A 21,198-nucleotide genomic window follows, 5' to 3' on the forward strand; every position below is an offset into this window, starting at 1 on the left:
TTCCTATTGTGTGTGTGTGTGTCAGTTTGGGTAGCGGCATTCAGAGATTTGTTGGTTGCCATAATGGTAGATAGTCCTCCGTTACAATCTATGTGATCCATGTATGATGTTGTCATGTGCACTCATACTTGTTTAAAAGAATATATATATCTTGGCTTGTATTTCATCCTTGTTCCAAGGATCTCCATGTGGGGCATTATAGAGGATTACATTATATATTAGGTCAAAATGATTGAGCTACCTATCCTTATACCTAATGCATTAGTTAATAATGGCTCAATGTATATTGATTAATTGTATCAAAATATTACCCTCTCCTCCACACAATCATTATCTTGATGCAATAGAGACAACACGGATGTGGACAAAAGAGGATTTTCCACATGATTAAAAATTAAGAGAGTTGAATAAAATAACATTGGCTCAAGACTCTTCTGGAAAAACCTATCAAGGAGGAGGATATGAAACTGACCATGGAGGATCCTGATGAAAAGAAGGAGGACTTGGAGGAGAAGGAGGGGAGCTAGCCCTTATGCTTTCTTTTACTTTATTTTGTTTAATGTTTTGTTTAACTATGAAATTTGTGCCCTTGGTGTGATTTTTAGTTGTTATGGATATTAATTGTGTTGTAAGAAATGTTTGTAATATCAACTACTGGATCATTTTTTGGCATAGTATTAACATTAAGGGTAGTAAAGTGGATACTAGTGTTTCTAAGGTTAATACTAGGGAGTTAAATGTTAAGATATTTTTGATGTTTTATATGTCTAGGAAAGGGATTGGTTAGATAGTAGGGGGTAACTTCTGGTTGGTTTCTAGCCCTCTATACCATGAGGCTAGTCCCCTCTTTTGGTTGCCATTTAAATACACCAAAAAAAATTTAAGAGTTGTTCTCTTGGTTAAAGGTTTGTCCTTGTACATTTGAATTTATCCTATATTTGTACAAGCATCTCTATAAAAATGATATTAAAGAAATAAATTATTTTCTCATAATTTAGTAAATACTTGTATTTTTGTGTTACTATTGTCTTGTAGATAGCATTATTCTATTTTTTTCTTTATATATGGAACAATCTACCATCATAATGTGTAGACTACTTGAGAACAAAGTAAATTTATTTGATGACTATAGTTATATAACAAGGATGTAGTTACTTATTTTTTCTAAATACACTTGTATTACATTAAACATGATAATTCTAATAGCTCTTGTAATGCATCCATATGGATTATCATATTTTACCATAATGAATATGATAATGTTATGGTTGTAGTACCATAGAAAAAATAAAAGAATGAAAAATGATTTGTAGGGTTTATAGGAGAACAATGATTGATTGTTTTGGTGTACTATGATTTAATTTCTAACTTTTTATTGGTGAAGTGGTCAAATGGTGTGCTGATGTTTTATTCTAACTACTAGCACCTACTCCCTTCTCTCTAATATGTCATTACACCATTCTAACTGCTACCATTCTCTCCTTCTTACATCGATTATATAATTGTAACTATTTGCTTCATTACTTTCTTTATTGTTTTGATTTAATCAATAGAATATTTTATTGAGAGAAATAATATTATTAATTACATAAATAATAATGATCAACATTAAAATTTAAATATTAAAAAATAATAGATAAAATTTAGTATGGTCAAATTTGAGCACATGTATCATACCAATATAGAATAAAGTATTTTGTGTGTTTTGCAAAGAGGTTGAACTATCTATTAGGGGAAGAGCAATACTACTTGAACACATTGCAATAGATGTGCAATATATTTTAAAAAAATTAAGCCCATTAGAAAATTATCTATGAGCCAATATGAACCCATTATTTGGAAAGTTAGTTGGCAATTAGACTAATTGGAAAATTTCATTGGTGTCGGGAGTGCATCATTATTGGGGCATTTGTGTAAAAGTAGAGGATCAATTGTGTAAATGTTTTGGTCATCTAAAATAACAAATAATGGCACAAAAGTGGCTAGGTATTGGGCAACACTTTGAAATAGCCACTTTTAACTCAATAATGTTCGTAGCCATTAGATGGATGTTTATTCTTCTTATGTTCTCTTGCAGCATCTTGATGATGGATCACAAAATGTGATCTGAAATATTGATGGTTAAAAATTCTCACACAATTGAATCTAAAAGCTTTAAAAACCTTCGACATTGAACGAATTATATAAGAAATCCTTACTGACCACAAGTCAAAACCTATTTTCTAAACACTCAAGACATACAACAACAAATAAAACTTACCATATATTACTAAAATATTGTTGGAAAAAAGGGAGTTTAACCCTTCAAAAAAAATACAACTCCATTTGCCATTTATTGTGAGCATTGAACATCCCTCTGCAAGAATATGATCCTGGACTTCTCTCTGCAAGAATATAATTAGCAAGGTACGTTGGTCAAAGGGACTGAACCATAATTCATGAGGTCTTTAAAGTCTAGGTAATTTGACCTTGACCACAATAATTTTTAATGATAGACGCCATAATGGTTATATCTTTGTCACTGCTGCAGAAAGGACTTCAACGAAGCCCTTTAGTTGTGCAATTTATTTCTATTCCCCCTAACCCAGCTGCGGTGCTGCTGTCCTCTACAAGACCGTAACACGAATTTTGCTGGTATCCGACAGCATACAACAAATGTGAAACAGTTAACCACGCTGCTATATTCGGCTCTCATTCAGCTCTCATTTTAAGCCAATGTTCTACGTACTGTAGGGACTGGATTTGAAGGCCACGTGACCGTCTTCTCAGTTCTTAAACTATAAATCATGGTGAAAACTATTGAGAAGATCCGAACGTCAAAATTTACTCAAAAGGGATTGTGGAGTTCACCGAAAAAAGTTTTTGTTTGGCCTTTTCCAGTTTTTGAGATTTTACCATGAAAAGGGCTCAAATAACTGGGCAACGTAAGGTTCAGATTCGTTCCAGAGAACTCGGAGCGAATGTCGTGTGTCGTACAGGAGTTATTTCGGGATTAGCTTCAAAGAATCCAGAGTCATTACAAAAGGTACCAGATCGGTCAAAGGAAAGTCAGAACTGACATAAGATGACATCGTGTTTATTATGAACACGTTCAAAAATTAATTGTCATGCTGCCATCACTCTTCAACTTCATTGGAACTTTTAGTTTTCAGTCAAAACGACATCCGTGATTATGATACCTTCTCCTACTTTTCTTTTAATTTTACATCCATTACAAATTATGACGCCCTTCCAATCGTCGCTGTTAATATGTCGCATTTAACTTTTTTGAGCATTTATATCTGAAAGGAAGGCATTTGCAAGTCGCGACGATCAAGTTGCCGAGAATTTTACTCAGCGGTAGAAGGTTTAGTACTCCGCTTTCGAGAGAGTGACGGATTTCTTTTATGGATTAGAAATTTGTGTGGACATCGTGAAACGTTAAGCTTGGATTGGGCCGACAACATCGTATCATTGTATGATTAACGGTGAAAAGGAGGTGGTTTTATTTTGTGATAGGAATGCTACGTAAAAAAATAATGGCGGTTTGGGTAGGTTTTGCAAGAGGACGCCGACTGACTGTGTGTGTCACGGGTATTCCTTGACCGTTATATTCACAGGCCTTGCGATTTCTGAATATTCGAGCTGACTTACAGAGTGAAAAGACCCTTCGGCTTTTGGCTTCTTCTGAGTTGTCTGGGAAGAGTACGAGCAACTCGCTCTCCTCTTTATCGATTCAATTACGATGGACCAAAAAGCTATGCAGATCTTTCTGACCTCCTTTCCAATCTGCACCACACCATATGCGAGTTGCAGATGGAGAGATGGGCCCCGCTGACAAGGAATTCTGCCTTCTTCGGTACCGGACTAATAAATACTTTATGACTGAGTTATCGCATTTGATTCAACTTTCTCAACCTATATATATACACGACAGAATATATGATTGTCTAAATCTGTGTGGGATAAATCCAGAGATTTCTGCTTTCCTGTTTTTGTCTTTTAAGGCGGGACGGATTTGGGGTGCGTTGCAGGTTTTTATAATGTTTTTCCAAGGAATGAATTCGATTGATTCTCCCAACTCAAACAAACCAGATGATCGTCATGAGATCTCCAAGCACAACCAGGATGTCGTCATGCCGGGCTTCAGGTTTCATCCCACGGAGGAAGAACTCGTGGAGTTTTATCTTCGCAGAAAGGTGGAGGGAAAGCATTTCAATATTGAACTCATCACTTTTGTCGACCTCTACCGCTACGATCCTTGGGAACTTCCAGGTTTTTCCTGTTTTCTGTTTTTTGGCCAGATTTTGTGTTGAAATAGGTTTCCAAAGTTTTAAGATGGTTTTTTAGGGTTTTAAATTTCAAGGTAAGTCCATGGCTCTCTCCGATTTGAGATTTTACGTAGCACTGGTGTGATTGGAAGAAAGTATTTGTAATTGCACTAGGGTTTTCTCTGTTTGAAAAAGGAAAATGCATAATTTCACCCTTGCACTGATTTCAATTATTAATTATGATATCAGATCTATATTGTAAGATCTTATCAAAAAGTGACCAAGGCTCAAAATCATCGTGCTCTTTTCTGTGTGGGGGCAATTCGAAATTCGTAATTCGTATATTTTCTGATGATGGCTTGCATAGGTTTGGCTTCAATTGGAGAAAAAGAGTGGTTCTTTTACGTGCCACGAGACAGAAAGTACAGAAATGGAGATAGGCCGAATAGAGTGACAGCGTCAGGGTATTGGAAGGCCACGGGAGCAGACAGGATGATCCGCGACGACAACAATTGTTGCATCGGGTTGAAGAAGACGCTCGTCTTCTACAGAGGCAAAGCGCCAAAGGGTAAACGCACCAGCTGGATTATGAACGAGTACCGCCTTCCGCAGCTTGAAACCCAAAGAGTTCACAAGGTAGGTAAACTCTTCCACTGATTGAATCCATAGACTTTGCAAATAGGTCTCACTTGCACCTGTCTATTAACCCTAACGAAAACGAAAATTGTAACAGCAGAACGAACTCTCACTGTGCCGCGTATACAAAAAGGCGGGACAAGACGAAGGGCGTATTGAGCCCAAGGAATCGGCCCACAACGTACCCACAAAAGTAAACGAAAATGGCGAATTTTCGTTAGCGGCAATCACAGAGTCATTTAACAGGCGGCCTAGTCAAGGCATGAATTCGAGTGAATATGTGAAGCTACAAGAGCTGCCGCTGGCTTTAGCGAATCATGAAAACGATGGCAGAGAAATGAAGTGCAAGTTAATTGTGGACGAAAGATTTGCAGGTCAGATGGAATTTGCAGATGCAGAGTTGGAGAACGTAGAATTGCAGGCACGCATTGCGAGCGAGAGCGGGTGGAGTTTGTATCCGAGGTCAGCTCCTCATCCAATGGTGGAAGATCTATGTCCGCCACAGCTTCAGGTGGTTGCAGCCTACAACACCACCTTGCCGCCATGCTCCGACAAGCTGTGGGAGTGGAATCCTGTAAGAAATAACGGCGCACCCTGTTGATTATTATTTGCCTGCAATCTCATCACTCAAATTTCTCTTTCCATGCCAGCTTTTAAGTAGCTACACACTGCAAACTGATTTCGTCGCAACATATATTGCCAGATTTATGTTTCTGTTTAATTAAATTGGATGAATAATGTTGCACTTGTAGGAGAACATGTGTACATTCATATCACAATTGCTGACTGTCGATAGGCAAAAGCAATCTTTCCTTGCTGTTTTATTTTTCCTTGTAAAGATCAGCATGTTTCAAAACTGTCTCAATGATCAAGATACTACTTATCTCATGTGCTCATCTGCTAATTTTTCATTTTATATATATTATTATGATTTCCGAGATTTTGGAAGGCATAGCGTAGCAATGTCGACCTGTCAAATTTCTTTTGCACAATGGCTTTCAAGGAATGCGTTAGGAAGGCAAAACTTAGGTGTCTTTGTAAGGAATGCAAAGAAAATCTGCACTAAACGCCATACAACTTCGAGGTAGGTGTGGCCTTCTTTCACTGGTGCCATGACTTGGCTTACGTATTTAAGAAATTGTGGGATTTTTCCATTATAGTTCAATAGACCCAGCTTGTTTGATTTTTGGGCAGTGTGATTTCAAACACCAAAATCTCTAGTTGCATTCGTGAATAAACTTTGTAGTAATCATACATGAAGATTTTTAATTAATTAGGAAATGCAATAGCCTCCTGTATTACAACTGCCTTCTAACTTTCAAATCTAATACAGTTCAATACAATTCTTGCTTTATAATAGACATATTTAGTTTAGAAATCAAATCTTTATATATATAATGTTTAATGTTTAAGCCAGTCCTATAATACCCTTACCACCATCAAACTTTTACTTTTGCCCTTAACAATCAAATTCAGTTTTCAACTTACAGTATGCAATTACGTTGAAATCTCAGTTCTCACTGAGAGAAATTACGGTGAGAGTTCCTTGACAACGGGAGAAGGTTATGTGCTTGCAAATACTGAAGACTTTAAGAGCAATTCGGTTGAAAAATGTTTTTTTTTTTCAATTTTTAAAAACCGGTTGAGAAATGTTGCACGTTAGCAGAAAGTAAACTAATGCATGTAATGTCGAATTGTAGCTAGAAACTACTAACTTCAGTAGATGTGGTCTGCTTCCGTTGCGCCTGCACCCTTTTGTTTCACCAAAGTATTAAGTCATATGAACTCATGACAACTGATATAAGAAATGAAGTTATTGTACTTCAATTCATCTCAAACAGAAATGTCTGCAACCGTTTCTCAGGACAAAGTGTGAAACAAATACTCTTGATTTGGCACTTACATTCTTACCCCTTTGTAGCGAGTATTAGATTTTCCCCACTGCTTATTGTTATAATAAGGTTCTTACTGGAGAAACCCTAAAAGATGCAAAAATATGATCCTGGAACATGGCAATAAGCTGCTAAGTACTAGCTCAAAGATTTGAGGTGTGCAGGGTAAACTAAGTTACTAGAGCACGTTACAATTTAGGTTTGTGCAGTCGAAGAAAACCCATTCTAGAATTAGAATTATGCATATCTTCTTGCAGACAATTGGTATAGCAACCATGTACACAGCATGAAAACACAAGTAACGAATATCTCCCCGTGTAATTGAAGCTACTTATTCAATGATTTAGAACGGGTTTGTTGTAAGTTTAATGTTCTTAATTCAATTTGTTCAGGTTTTTGTTATCCTTGTTGTCCCCACCTTACTGTGATTCAATTTGAAGTACCATTTTTCTAGGTAACAAATATTTTTATTCTTTTGTCTGTTTGAACATCACAAACTAAAACTTGATTCTTAAATAGTCAAAATTAACTTTTTTTAACCTTAATTTCTTCCATATTTAAGAGTGGCCTACATATGAAAACTTGTTTTTGTTTTTCCTTACTCCTTTTTCATTTTTAACTTAGTGAACAAAATTTGCAATTTTCTTAAAATTATTTTTTATATTTATTTTATTATAGATTTAATTAGAAAATTTTATAGTTTACTTAATTTCTTTTTCCTCATCTTATTATCAAAGTAAGCTATATATCTATATATATGTGTGTGTGTGTCTATATATGTATATATGTATATGTATACACACACACATGTATATATATGTATGTATGTATGCATATGTATATATGCATATATACATATACATAAATATGTGTAGATATATGTATATTTGTATACATATACATACATACACACACACACACATATATATGTATGTATATGTATACATAGATATATATATATATACACATACAAATACACACATACACATACATACATACATACATATACACGTGTGTGTGTATGTGTGCGTGTGTTGATGTTTTTATATTAAAAAATAATTAAAAATGGGTGACTAGCTCAAGAGGAACAATAGAAAAGTGACAAAATCATTATCAACTAGTTAACAAACTGCTGTAGTGGCAGAGAAGAGAAACGCTATAAGAGGCAACATTGTTGAAAATGTAATAAAAAATTTAATGTTATGCTTAAATGTTTTAGTTTTTGAAGTTTGTAATAATTTCCTATAATGTGGTGGCATAAATGGAGGAGTGAAATGATAATCTCTCCAATTATAGCCACTTAGGACCATGTGTGTTTGTTTTAGTGGAGTTAGTAGTGTGCAATGATTTAAGAATCCAATCATATCCTAAAAAAGGACAGATAGTTGGCAGCAGGAATATTCATAATTTTTGAAACAGTCTCCTATTCTTGGATAGGGACGTTTCATATTCCTTATATAGGGAGTCGATTTTTAGAGAGGAAGAAAAGGGAAAAAAGACAAGTTTTAGTTTTGGGTCGAATTCGGTATGTTTGCAGAAATTAGTCTCAGTGCGTGGGTAATATTTCCCAAATGCACCGTTGGATTTTCATGAGCTTTGGATATGTTATTATAGGCCTAATTACGCCCATCTTCCCCAAAGCGATCAAAGAGTTTTGATCTGGTTCAAAAGTTATTGATGTCTGAGTGCAGGTCTATCTAGAGACAACAAGAAGCAATGTTTTGCAGAAAAATGTACTCTGATGCGGGGTCAATATCTCAAGTTTGAACTGTTGGATTTCTCTAAAAAATTTATATGTTGTTTGAAACCTAGTTATGCCAAATCTCAATGGTTGGATTGAGTAAATCTTTTCTGGTTCGAAAGTTATTCATTTCTGAGTGCAGGTCTATCCGGAGGCAGCAAGAAGATATTTTGGGAGATTTATTTTCAAAGTTTTGTTTATTGAATCTAATTTTAGTGTGTGATCCTGAAGGTTGTAGATGCTCCTTGAAGCAACTCAGTTGAGTGACTGATTTCTCCTGAGTTTTCCAAGGTGTGGCTCTGCATCACAAACCACAACCCAATCAACACGCTAGTCACCTATATTCAATATCAAAAATAAGAAACTATGAGAGCTCAAGAATCTACTATCAAACCACCTACAGATGATAGTAATATAATAATAATAATCTAAATTATTAGCATAGTTGTTCATAGTCAAGCTAATAGCTAAACTAAAAGAAACCATATCGATATTTTGAAAAGTTTTCATAAAAATAGTCATGGAAGGCCTGCACTTACCAAGACAAAAGAAAATAATAATAGCATAGAACAAGGTCAAGCCCTCATTTTCTTTCCTTCTTCAGGAGGGTGTGTTTCACCAGCAACACATCCAATCAAACTGCAAGGAACTTGTACAAAGCCTCTTGACACTACCAACCTCCCCATATGCTTCACTTTCCATGGTAGCCACCACATGCATAACTTTAACAACGAACTATGCTAGGGTGTTGAACCTAAGGTCTAGCATCCATTTCTTTAGGTTTCACCTCATCCTAAACAAAAATGGTTTTATCCAAGTTGGATGTGGTGATGATTGTTAATGTTAAAAGCATCTACAAAATTAATATAACATGCATTTTATTTAAGTGTACATCAACATAATTATTATAAAAATATCTTATCCATTAATTTTTAGAAAAACAAATTTTCATCATTTCAAATTTTTATTAAATTTATTTTTAATTGATATAAAATTTATTTTTATTATTACACTTATTTTTTATATTTTTTAATTATTAAAATTAGATTTCTTCCTTCTGAATCTTTTCAACCATCTTTATTTAAGAATCACTTCTTTTGGCATCTTATTTATATCATCTCCTAAATGAATTTAAAAAAATCAATTGAAAACTACACAATAAAAAAATTAATATTTAACTTCATCTGTAGATGGGTATCTTACTCTATAAACTCTATTAATATGCATCTTAGTTAATGCTTATATCTATTTCTTTAAATAGTTCTTTTATACTTTAAATTTTGAATATTGTTCAATTTTGATATTACATTTTTATTTGTTTAAAATTCAAATTTATTTTGAGTCATAGATTTAAAATTATTATTATTATTATATAATGTAAATCATGTTATTATAATGTTTTAATTAAGAAAAGCAACAATTAACAGGTATTGACTTGAAGAATAATCAGAACTATAGACACTAATAATAGAAAAATACCAGTGCCTAGTAATGAAATTAGATCTCCCTCTGTCAAAGACAAAGGTCCACGAGCGACTCACCCACAAACTATGGTCAACACTTTCAATGAATAATGTTATTATAATGTTAAGAACCAATCATAGATTCCTTTTAATTATTTAGAAGTAATACATTTTAACAAAATGTACCTATACTTTTATTCCAATTATTTAAATTTATGCATTACATAATTCTATTTAATCTTTTTATATCAAATTTTGAAAAAATATTGAAGATATTATTTAAATCATTTTATAAATGAAATTTTTTAATATTATTATATTTTAAATAAAATTTATTAACATTTTTCATTAAATTGGATGTCAGTAAAGCTTATGATAGGGTTTGTTGGCCTTTTCTTATAAAAGTTCTATCTCGGTTTGGCTTCTGTCCAAAATGGATCAAATGCATTCACTTTTATATATCATCTATTCATTACTCTATTTTTGTTAGTGGTTTAGTTACTGATTTTTTCCAAGCCACTAATGGGATAAGGCAAGGTGATCCCTTATCTCCCTTTCTATTTGTATTGATGGTTGAAACTATAGGCCATCTCATTAAACATTGAAGGTAATTCACATATCATTATAAATGGGATTTCTAGTCTATCATTCCAGAAATGGAAGTTGGAAAATTGGTTACCTAGATTAAAAGCTCAACTACAGAGGTTGGCAGATTACAGGGTACAGCATGTGTACAGAGAAGGGAATCAAGTGGTAGATAAACTAGAAAACATAGGTATTGATAATGATATAGATTTGGAATTTGATGAGATAGAATCCAGTATGGAGGAACTAAAGAGTCTTATCCAAATAGATATCAAATCTATTGATAGGGAAAGGATAGGATAGGAAGTCTAGCTAGTGTGGGCAAGTAGGACAAGACCCTACTGCTTTTACGCATGACTATTGTAGAGCCCATCAAGCTCTGTAATGATGGCTTTTGTAGGAAAGTTGAGCAGTTATGAAGGTTTTTTTTTTACAGATGGTCTATCAGAGTCTTAAATATCCCCTCGATAGGGTAGTTTTGGTTGCGAGACTTGTAGTTTGTAGAGACAAGATAGGAAATGATGCAAATGATGGTTATCAGATGCAAGTGCCTATAGGAAGTGGAGTTGAGGGAAACACTAGGAGAGCAACTATTGTGCATTTTTAGCAAAGCCAATGTAAGGGAGAAAGCGACTATGATAGAGTTGCTGGGGGCATATTACTGGTCTGGCGATCATGTCCACAACAAAAATCTCATTGATGACCTGTTCTTGCCCATCATTCAAGTTATAGGACACTCAACACTTATTAATAGCATGGTCAAAAGAATGCTTGCGGATGATCTCTTCGGCCAAGTGACTGTGGCCTTAGACTTGATGGATGTCAATCTCTCGAATGGGATGCTAAAGGCAATGTTTGTACCAGAAAAAATGAAAAGAAAAAGATTATGAAAAAATCCTAGAAGATCTTCAAGAACTGTGTTGCTCAAGACAATGACTTGGAAAAGCTTTTGTCATTTTGTCAAGTCAACAACAACCTTTTTTTGGAGGATGTTGTAGCTAGGTTGGCCTTAATTAGCAAGGGTGTATCTTTATCACTGAGGATGTATTCAGTTTTAGTACTGGATGATTTTCTCCATATCATATGTATTTGATTTTTGGTGATAAATATAACGGGTACTACCCCCTAGGTAGAGCTTACTTTTAAAAAATAAAAAATTATTAACATTAAAATTTATAAAATATATAATTCTTAATTACATTTATTTAGTCTTTATTGTAAATAGTGTATCATTTCCTTAACTTTTGCTTGTTTAGGTTAATTTTACTTGACATCATTACTACATCATAGGCTACATTCTAGGTGCAAATTTGTTTTCCATATAAATATTTTACTATTTCTTGTCAACATCCAAGATAAGACTTACTATATTAGTGATCATCAATAAATATTTGGACAAAACTAAAGTAGGTAAGAAACATTAAAAATAATTTAATACATATATAGACATTTTATTTGGGATTTATGTATTTTTAACATTATCAATCAACACATCATACATGATCTAATAAACTTTATAAAAAATAATATATATTTTTATATTAATATAGTTAAAGTATAATTATATTCAAAAAATAGATCAAATCATAGAAGTATGTGAAAAAATAAATTTTAAAAAGATTAGTTGTGTACAATTAAAATTATCTAATTTAATGTAATATTTGAATAGTGCAATATTGAAAAAGCATATTTTATATATGTTTTTATTTTGTTAGCTTTCATTGTTTGATTGTTTTGATTGTTTTAAATGGTGTGCATTGAAAATTTTGTAGACCCCTCTTGAAGGATTATTAAATCTTAAATATTTCATTATTTGGAAACCTAAAATTGTGATTAATGCAAAATAAAAAAATTATTAATAAAACATAACTAAAGAATTAAATCAAAACAATAAGGTAGATAACATAACAATAATAATCGAACAGAAATAAAAAATAAATAAATAGAAACTACAATGAAATAAAATTTGATTAATATATATTCCGATAAAGAAATGATTAATATATATTAATATACTAGAAGTTGTATATTTTTGTTGCTTGCATGTATGTTTAATAGTAAATTTTTAAAAAAAATATAATTTAATTAAAAAAATCTTCATATAAAAATTCTATAATGAAAAATTAATAAGAAAATAATATATAAAAAATAGTCACCATAAAGATAAAGAGTAAAAGATAAACTAAAATAATTCTTAAAATTAAAACCTAAAGTAATTTAAAAATATAAAAGAATAAGCTATTTAAAAAAAAAAAACTTAAAATAATTTCAAAAACTAAAAATTAAACCATTTTAAAAAATAGTTTCTCTTAAATAAAACTTTGATTATCTTTAAGTCATATACTATTTATTTTTAAATTGAGAAAATAACTAGAGTTTCTAGTCAAAAAATAAAACTTTCAAACAATTTTTTTTTTAATCTAGGGGAATAAAGTTCTCACATAAAGATTATTGTCTAATAGTAACAAATGTCACATAGTGGATTGAAATAATATATTGTTAAATTATTTATATATGTAGATTAAAAAATATAAAAGCTAAATAGTTAATAAGGCTAGTTAATAAGACTAATTAAAATTTGAGTTTATTTTAAAGATAATTGTAGTGAATTAATTTTAGATAAAGTAAATTAAAAGAATAGATTAAAGTAGACTAAAAGAATAAATTAAAGTAGATTAAAAGAATAGATTAAGTAAATTAAAAGAATAGATTAAAGTAAATTAAAATAATAGATTAAAGTAGATTAAACTATAAGTTAAAAATATAATACTAAAAAATAATGAATGATAATGTATTAAAACTTAAATTAAATTAAATTATTTATTTTAAGTAATTCATTAAAATAAACATATACAAAAATAATTTTTTTAGCATATAACATTATTAAAATTAAAATTTAAACTTTTTTATATAAAAATAATATATAGTTTTGTGATTATTTTTTAAATATGTAATATATTTAATAAAATATTAGTTTTTAAATTAACACAATATATCATGTTAACTCATCTCCTCCTAAAATTGCATTGAAGAAAATGAATTGCGAGCCTAACCTCCGATAAAAAGGCTCTTATAAGACAAAATGAAATCAACCAATCAAATTGGTGAAAAATAACTTTTAGAACATAGTATATGAAATTTGTAAATAAACTAAACAACTAATTAAAATAAAATAGTTGTTGGTGATTGGTTATTGGGGTAAAATAACCTCACCATCTTTGCCTCTTCTAATACCCCCAATAAGAACTGTCTTCAGAAGAATAAATCTCCCAGCAGAAGAGATACACCTATGAGTCTAGTAACTCACCCTTCTATAGAATTTATCCAAAAGGTCCTGCCAATAATCCTTCAGCTAAGCTCCCAAAGCCAAGGGTTCTCCAATGTAAAATAGAGGAAGAGAGTCGATCTAAAACTTGAGAATCTTAACAATCCTATGTTGGACCGGCTATGGAGTATTAAAGAAATAAATAGATGACTTACCTTCATTGATTTTCTATCCAAAATATTTGAAATAGGTGTGTAAAACCAGTTTGAAGTTTCTTGCCTCATTGATTGTATCCAAGCCCATTAATCCAACATCATCCACGTATTGGAGGTGTGAGTACGCTAGGATATTATTATTCCATCTTCACCCATGGATAAGCCATTATTCATATTGAAATTTAATATATCTTCCTAAGCCCTTGGCCATAATGATAAAGAGATAAGGAGATAGAGGATCTCCTTGTTGAAGTCCTTGAGAAGCAGAAAATAGCTCAGTAGGCTCTCCATAAATAAGAATAGAAAAGGATGGGGAAGTGACATAACTGAGAATCAAATCAACCCATTCCCCATGAAATACAAAAGCTAGAAGGATTCTACTCAAGAAGTCCCATCTAACCTTGTCATATGCTTTTCCAAATCGAGCTTAATGAACATGGCCTTTTCCTTAGAAGTAGCCATAGAGTGGATAGCCTCTAATGTAATGACAACCCCATTAAGGATCTATCTGCCACCAACAAAGCCTCCCTGCTCCTTAGAGATCAAAGTAGCCAAATAAGGCCTGATCCTTTCAACAATTAATTTGGTGATAATTTTGTAAGTAACATTACACAAAGCAATAGGCCTAAATTGATCCAAACTATTAGCCCCATAAATCTTGGGAATGAGAGCCAAGAAGGTAGCATTCAAATACGTGAACATTTTTTTGTTCTTATGTGATTCCTTGACCACTTCAAGAAGATCAAATGTAATAATCTCCCAAAATTCTTGGAAAAATTAAATGGGGAACCCATTTTGGCTCAGGGCTTTAACTTTCTTCATACTAAAAACCACTTCTCCAAATCCTATAACAAAATAGGTTGTAAGAGGTTCATGTTCATGTCCTTAGAAACCATGTCAGGAATACAATCTAAAATGGTCCTTGCCTCCACCATTGGAATTGGTTCCTCCTTAGAGAAAAGTTGGGAAAAGTGTCTAATGGCCTCTGGAGAAATATCCTCTTTTGAAGAGGGTTGAGCTCCAGTAACATAAATGAAAGAGGATATAGAATTCCAAGACTTATGGGATTTAACTATGTTATGGAAGAACACAATGTTCCTATCTCCCTTCTGTAGGAAATCCACACGAGACTTTTGATTCCAAAATATTTCCTCTGGAAGCTCCCATTCCTCTAACACCCTCAAAGTTGAGGACTCAACATTAATTAAATCCCTAGTCATTCCTTGGTCCCTAATTTGGTGAGTGACACTATCCAACCTAGACTGAGCCACCAACTTTTGGTCTTGCAAATTCCCAAAACACTATTTGTTCCATCTCTTAAGCCTAAATTTCACATGTTGAAGCCTCTTCTCAAAAGAGAACATGACAGTACTATGAGAAGGCCTACCCTCATGCCAACAAACTATCACAAGTGATAGAGTAAATAATTATTTATTATTATTTACGCTTTTATTTAAGTTTACTTAGGCTAAATGCACCTAGGAGTTAGCATCCTTTTACATGTTGACTTGTTGACAACACATAAGTTTGTGTATGTGTTGTCAACACCTTGTCATACTTATCCTCTCACCTACTTGGAGGGTAATCCACTTTTCATGGACATATTCTTAGTTGTCATGCTTATCTCCTAGCATCTTCTAGGTTGTTCTAGAAGCTTTCTTGAGGCCTTTATATTCAGTCTCTCCCATTTTATTTCATAACATATTGGCATTGAGAATATTGTATAAAAAAATCATTTTTCTTTGTTGAAATATTTTTCTTTCAAGTCTGTTTAGTTTTTCCAAGCTCTTACTCCTTCCTCCTTTGGTTTCTCTTTGACATGTTATTTGCATGCAGGTGATCTTGGCACACTGTAAAGTTGGCTTTCATTAATTTCTACATGGTATCAAAGCCTCCCCGCTACTTCCTGGTTGAAGGATTTTTGAAGTTGCAATTCAGAGACACAACCCCCAGTTTGTTTGTGATTTTTTTCTTCAATTAGGAGGAAGAACATTTCTTCAGAGCATTTTGGGCCTAAACGAACATTGTCATTGAGTTCAAAAAGTTTGTTACAGTCAGGATCCATATAAAATTTTTCCATTTTGGATAGTTTCTTCAGGAGGCAAAAATCTTTTGGTTGGAGGCCGTACAGACACATTTTCCTGAATTTATTGCAAAATTTGAAAAAAAATTGCAGGGCCACCTAGTGGCCACCACCATGCCACTGCAACCCTGCCTATGGATGGCCCAGGTGCTACTATCACTGGTAACGCAGCTGTGGTGCGATTGATTCCCTGCCACCGTCCAACTGGTTCGTCACCCTCTTGGTGGTACCCCTGGCGGTTGCCACCCCTGCAGCCATAGTGACTGGTTGTGGCCACCCAACCACCACCACTACAGCCTCTCTACCATCCACTGGCCCACTTGCCACAACAATGAAATTTGGCACCTTTCTACGGCTGCCATGTGGCATGAGTGCCACATTGGCACATGCCACATGGCCCCTACCACATCAGCACCTTGCACTATAATACCACGTGGCAGTCTTTTTTTTCCATGATAGTCGATAAGCCATCAATTTTAGGCCCTAACTTGCTAACATCATCATGACATCAGTACTGCATCATCACCCTACAAGCCCTCCAAGGTCCTTTTTTGACCTAATCATGGTTTTTTGGCCATAACATGAGCATACAAGGGTATTTTCCAATCCAAAAGAAGCGTCTAAAAGCTAGCTCTAAGATGGAGACATTGGTGTAGGTATTTTTCAGTTTTGATGTAGTTTAGTTGCATGTTTTTGTAGTTGAAGCTAGATATTCTATGTTTCACTCCAACCAGCATATCTTGTGCATCTCATCTCTATTTTTTGTAAACATTATATTTTTGGAATGATGGTTCTGTCTACTTTTCAAAGATTTTGTCATTTCCTTCAAATTCTCCCCCATGCTCTTTATATCATGCTTTTGGTGTTTTTACTCTATGGTGGATATCTTGGGTGTTCTAGGTCCAAGTATCATTTTCATGGCATGGGATCCTTTCTTTTGGGTTGTACTATCTATTGTGTTAGCTTTTTTCCCTTTCTAATTATTGTAGCTATCATTTGTAAGCATCTTTATCCAAATGCACTAAGATAAAGTGCCACTCTTGCACTTTGGGTTCACGAACATTGTTTTGAGATAGTCATACTCACACTATGTTTATAAAGTGCCATGGAGGGGATAGTTGTATGCCACTTTTATGCCCTCTTCCTTTTTTCCCCATGATGTGTCGGTGACACCTGTCTTTATAGGTGTTTGTACCTCTCTCTCTCTCTCTCTCTCTCTCTCCCTATTCTTGGTTCTTTTTATAGAGTCTTTGGGCCCACTTTCTTAGTTTCCTGTCACCTCACACCATCTGCATTAAGGGGGGGGGAGGGGGTGTTTATATTGTTGTTTCTAATGCTTCCTTGGTTCAATGGTTTGTTAGAGTGGGCTATGTATTTAGTATCTGATCCTATATACTAGGTGATTGCAGTGGTTGGCTACCTATGCATTTCAGTGAGATGGATCATCTACCATATAGACACTCTCAATTTGTGTCTTGTTTTCCCATTGAGGTTCTACAGATCAAGAGCTTCATTTTGATAGATTTTGCGGCTTCTTCATGCTTCAGTGATGTTCTTCATGATCTTCTTGTTCCCATTTTCTAGGACATTCCTTTAGTTGGAGGCTTCTTTAGTCCTTCACTAGATTTTCTGCTATCTCTTTTTTGGAGAGGGGTTTTCCCTCTAGGTTTTCTCCTTTGTCTCCTATTTACATAGATTGCATTGCATTTCTTATGAACTTGTTCATGGGTACCTAACATGACTTTTTTGCTAGGACCCATTCTACATTTCATCTTAGCTGTTGCCAGCTTAAGTGCATTCCCCTAAGTTGCGCTTAAGGGGGGGTGTTAGAGTAAATAATTATTTATTGTTATTTACGCATTTTCTTAAGTTTACTTCTGGTTAAATGCACTAGACATTAGTTGTTACCTAGGAGTTAGCATCCTTTTATGTGTTGACTTTTTGAGCACACAAAAGTTTGTGTATGTGTTGTCAACACCTTGTCATACTTATCCTCTCACGTACTTGGAGGGTAATCCACTTTTCGTGGATGTATTCTTAGTTGTCATGCTTATCTCTTAGCATCTTCTAGCTTATTCTAGAAGCTTCCTTGAGGCCTTTATATTTAGTCTCTCCCATTGTATTTCATAATATATTGGCATTGAGAATATTGTACAGAAAATTCATTTTTCTTTGTTGGAATATTTTTCTTTCAAGTTCGTTTAGTTTTTCCAAGCTCTTACTCCTTCTTCCTTTGGTTTCTCTTCATCTAGAAGTTGATGAAAGCCAACTTCACAGTGCACCAAGATCACCTACATGCAAATAACCTGTTGAAGATAAACCAAAAGAGGACAGAGCAAGAGCTTGAAAAAACTAATTAGACTTGAGAGAAAAATATTTCAACAAAAAAAAAGAATTTTCTATACAATATTTTCAATGTCATTATGTTATGAAATATAATGAGAGAGCCTAAATATAAAGGCCTCAAGGAAGCTTCTCGAACAAGCTAGAAAGTGCTACGAGATAAGTGTGACAACTAAGCATACGTCCACAATAGGTGGATTACCCTCCATGTAGGTGAGAAGATAAGTATGGTTAGTTAGGAACAAACTCCCATGTTGTCAACAACTCATCACAAACTCCTAGATGACAACTAATGTCAAATTCTTTTAACATAAATAAACTTAGGTAAAAGTGTAAATAATAAATAAATAATTATTTACTCTAACAAGTTATATTGTTGTTTCTAATGCTTCCTTGGTTCAATGGTTCGTTAGAGTGGGCTATGTATTTAGTATCTGATCCTATATACTAGGTGATTGTAGCGGCTAGCTACCTATGCATTTTGGTGAGATGGATCATCTACCATATAGAAACTCTTGGTTCGTGCCTTCTTTTTCCATGGAGGTTCTTCAAATCAACAGCTTTATTTTGACATATTTTGTGGCTTCTTCATGCTCCAGTGATGCTCTTCATGATCTTCTTGTTCATATTTTTTGGGACATTCTTCTAGTTGGAGGCTTCTTCATTCCTTCACTAGATTTTCTTCTATCTCTTTTTGGAGAGGGGTTTTTTCCACTAGGTTTTCTCCTTTGTCTCTGGTTTACAGAGATTACATTGCATTTCTTATGCACTTGTTCATGGGTACCTAACATGGCTTTGTTGTCAGGACCCATTTTGCATTTAATCTTAGTTGTTGTGAGCTTATGTGCATTCCTCTAAGTTGCACTTAAGGGGGGGTGTTAGAGTAAATAATTATTTATTATTATTTATGCTTTTACTTAAGATTATTTAGGTTAAATGCATTAGAAATTAGTTGTTGCCTAAGAGTTAGCATCCTTTTACGTGTTGACTTGTTGACAACATAGAAGTTTGTGTACATGTTGTCAACACCTTGTTATACTTATCCTCTCACCTACTTGGAGGCTTATTCTAGAAGCTTCCTTAAGGCCTTTATATTTAGTCTCTCCCATTTTTTTCTTAACATATTGGCATTGAGAATATTGTATAGAAAATTCATTTTTCTTTGTTGGAATATTTTTCTCTCAAGTCCAATTAGTTTTTCCAAGCTCTTGCTCCTTCCTCCTTTGGTTTCTCTTTGACAAGTTATTTGCATGCAGGTGATCTTGGCACACTATGAAGTTGGCTTTCATCAACTTCTACAATAAGATCCTGCAAAGAGTGCTCTCTTAATCACAACAACTAAAATTTGAAAGAAGGATTTTTTGTAGCATTGAAGGGATTGACAAAAAGCTTAATAGGCCAATGATCAAAGCTTCTCCAATCAAGTATCTCTAAGTTGGTAGACCATCTGGCATCCATCCAAAAATAAGAAACCAAAAATCTATGTAGCCTTTTAGAAATAGCTTCATTCCTACCCCTTCTATTATTATAGGTGAATGTACCATTGTTGGTCTTAATATCAAGGAGATTTAAGAGACCAATATTATCTCTAAGCATATTTGAAGAAGGGACCAACCGAACTGCCCCACCTTTCTTTTGATCTAAACTAACTAGTAACAACATTAAAATCCCCAGCCACAATCCAAGGAAGGAAAGGATCCAAGGATCAAACAAAGGTGATATGTGAACACATAAGAGATTTACCCACCAAATCATTGGGAGCATAAATATTAGAAAGCATGCACCTTTCACTAGTCTCAAAGTGGGACCAACCGAACTGCCCCACCTTTCTTTTGATCTAAACTAACTAGTAACAACATTAAAATCCCCAGCCACAATCCAAGGAAGGAAAGGATCCAAGGATCAAACAAAGGTGATATGTGAACACATAAGAGATTTACCCACCAAATCATTGGGAGCATAAATATTAGAAAGCATGCACCTTTCACTAGTATCAAAGAGATAGAGGACCTACTTGAAATCAACCACAAAGGTGTCACCTTCCTTGGATTCTTGAAATAGGTAATTCCACCAGAGCTACCTTGAGCACCCACTCACTATCAACTACCATGGGGCCACAACTTTGGCCTGTAACTATCCAAACTTTCAACTATAAGCTTAGTTTCTTGAATGAAAACATATCTGGAGAATGAGATTCTATCAATCTGTAGACAACCTTTTTTTTAGGGATGTTCGACCCCCTCACATTCCAAGAGAGAATAGTCATTTAGAAGGTTGAGAGAAGTGGGAATCAATGGGCTTCACAAACCCTGACTCAACTAAAGTCTCCCCCATCATCTTAACCTTCTTCTTATTAGTCTTCCTTCTGATCTTGGATGACTTCTCTAATGATCCTTTTTTAAGAGGCTTTTAAAGTAATCCTAGAGTGGGAGCAGCTTTGGTACCTTTTGTGATATCAAGCATCCCCATCTGGGCAAAGAGAGAAGAAGTAGTGTTCTTTAAATTTCCCCTAGGTTGTGCCCTCTATGGACACAATAACCATTCCCCTGAGATGGCCCATCCACAAGAATATGTTGACCTTGTTTCTCTTATGATAATTGGGCTAGGTTCCTTACCTCCTCCACCTAGGTCTCCTATTGAGATACACCCCGTAAGGGAAAATCAACTAGTAAGTCTTCCTCCTGCACCAAATCATCTAGAACATTAAACCTGTTAAAATTGCCAT

General features: G+C 34.0%; 1 protein-coding gene across 2 annotated transcripts; it reads left to right on the forward strand.

The window, feature by feature from the left end:
• The first annotated feature begins 3,825 nt into the window (after positions 1-3,825).
• Positions 3,826-5,832, forward strand: LOC149570763 (uncharacterized). 2 transcript variants are annotated; one of them, XM_089817954.1, is made up of 3 exons: positions 3,826-4,254; positions 4,618-4,886; positions 4,984-5,832. In XM_089817954.1, exons 1-3 carry the CDS (start codon positions 3,861-3,863, stop codon positions 5,485-5,487), a joined length of 1,167 nt encoding a protein of 388 aa, XP_089674080.1. In that variant the 5' UTR covers positions 3,826-3,860; the 3' UTR covers positions 5,488-5,832. The 2 variants fall into 2 exon arrangements, with proteins under 2 accessions (XP_089674080.1, XP_089674081.1); XM_089817955.1 differs by having other exon boundaries at positions 4,987-5,819.
• The last annotated feature ends 15,366 nt before the right edge of the window (positions 5,833-21,198 follow it).

The sequence above is a fragment of the Cupressus sempervirens genome, chromosome 3, assembly GCF_028749045.1.
Source record: "Cupressus sempervirens isolate cs-2001-9-10 chromosome 3, ASM2874904v1, whole genome shotgun sequence".
NCBI lineage: Eukaryota > Viridiplantae > Streptophyta > Pinopsida > Cupressales > Cupressaceae > Cupressus > Cupressus sempervirens.

Coding starts and splice junctions, on each gene's coding strand:
- LOC149570763 (XM_089817954.1), top strand. CDS start 3,861: ATGACTGAGTTATCGCATTTGATTCAACTTTCTCAACCTATATATATA. Junction 4,255..4,617: donor CGATCCTTGGGAACTTCCAG/GTTTTTCCTGTT, acceptor TGGCTTGCATAG/GTTTGGCTTCAATTGGAGAA. Junction 4,887..4,983: donor AAACCCAAAGAGTTCACAAG/GTAGGTAAACTC, acceptor AAATTGTAACAG/CAGAACGAACTCTCACTGTG.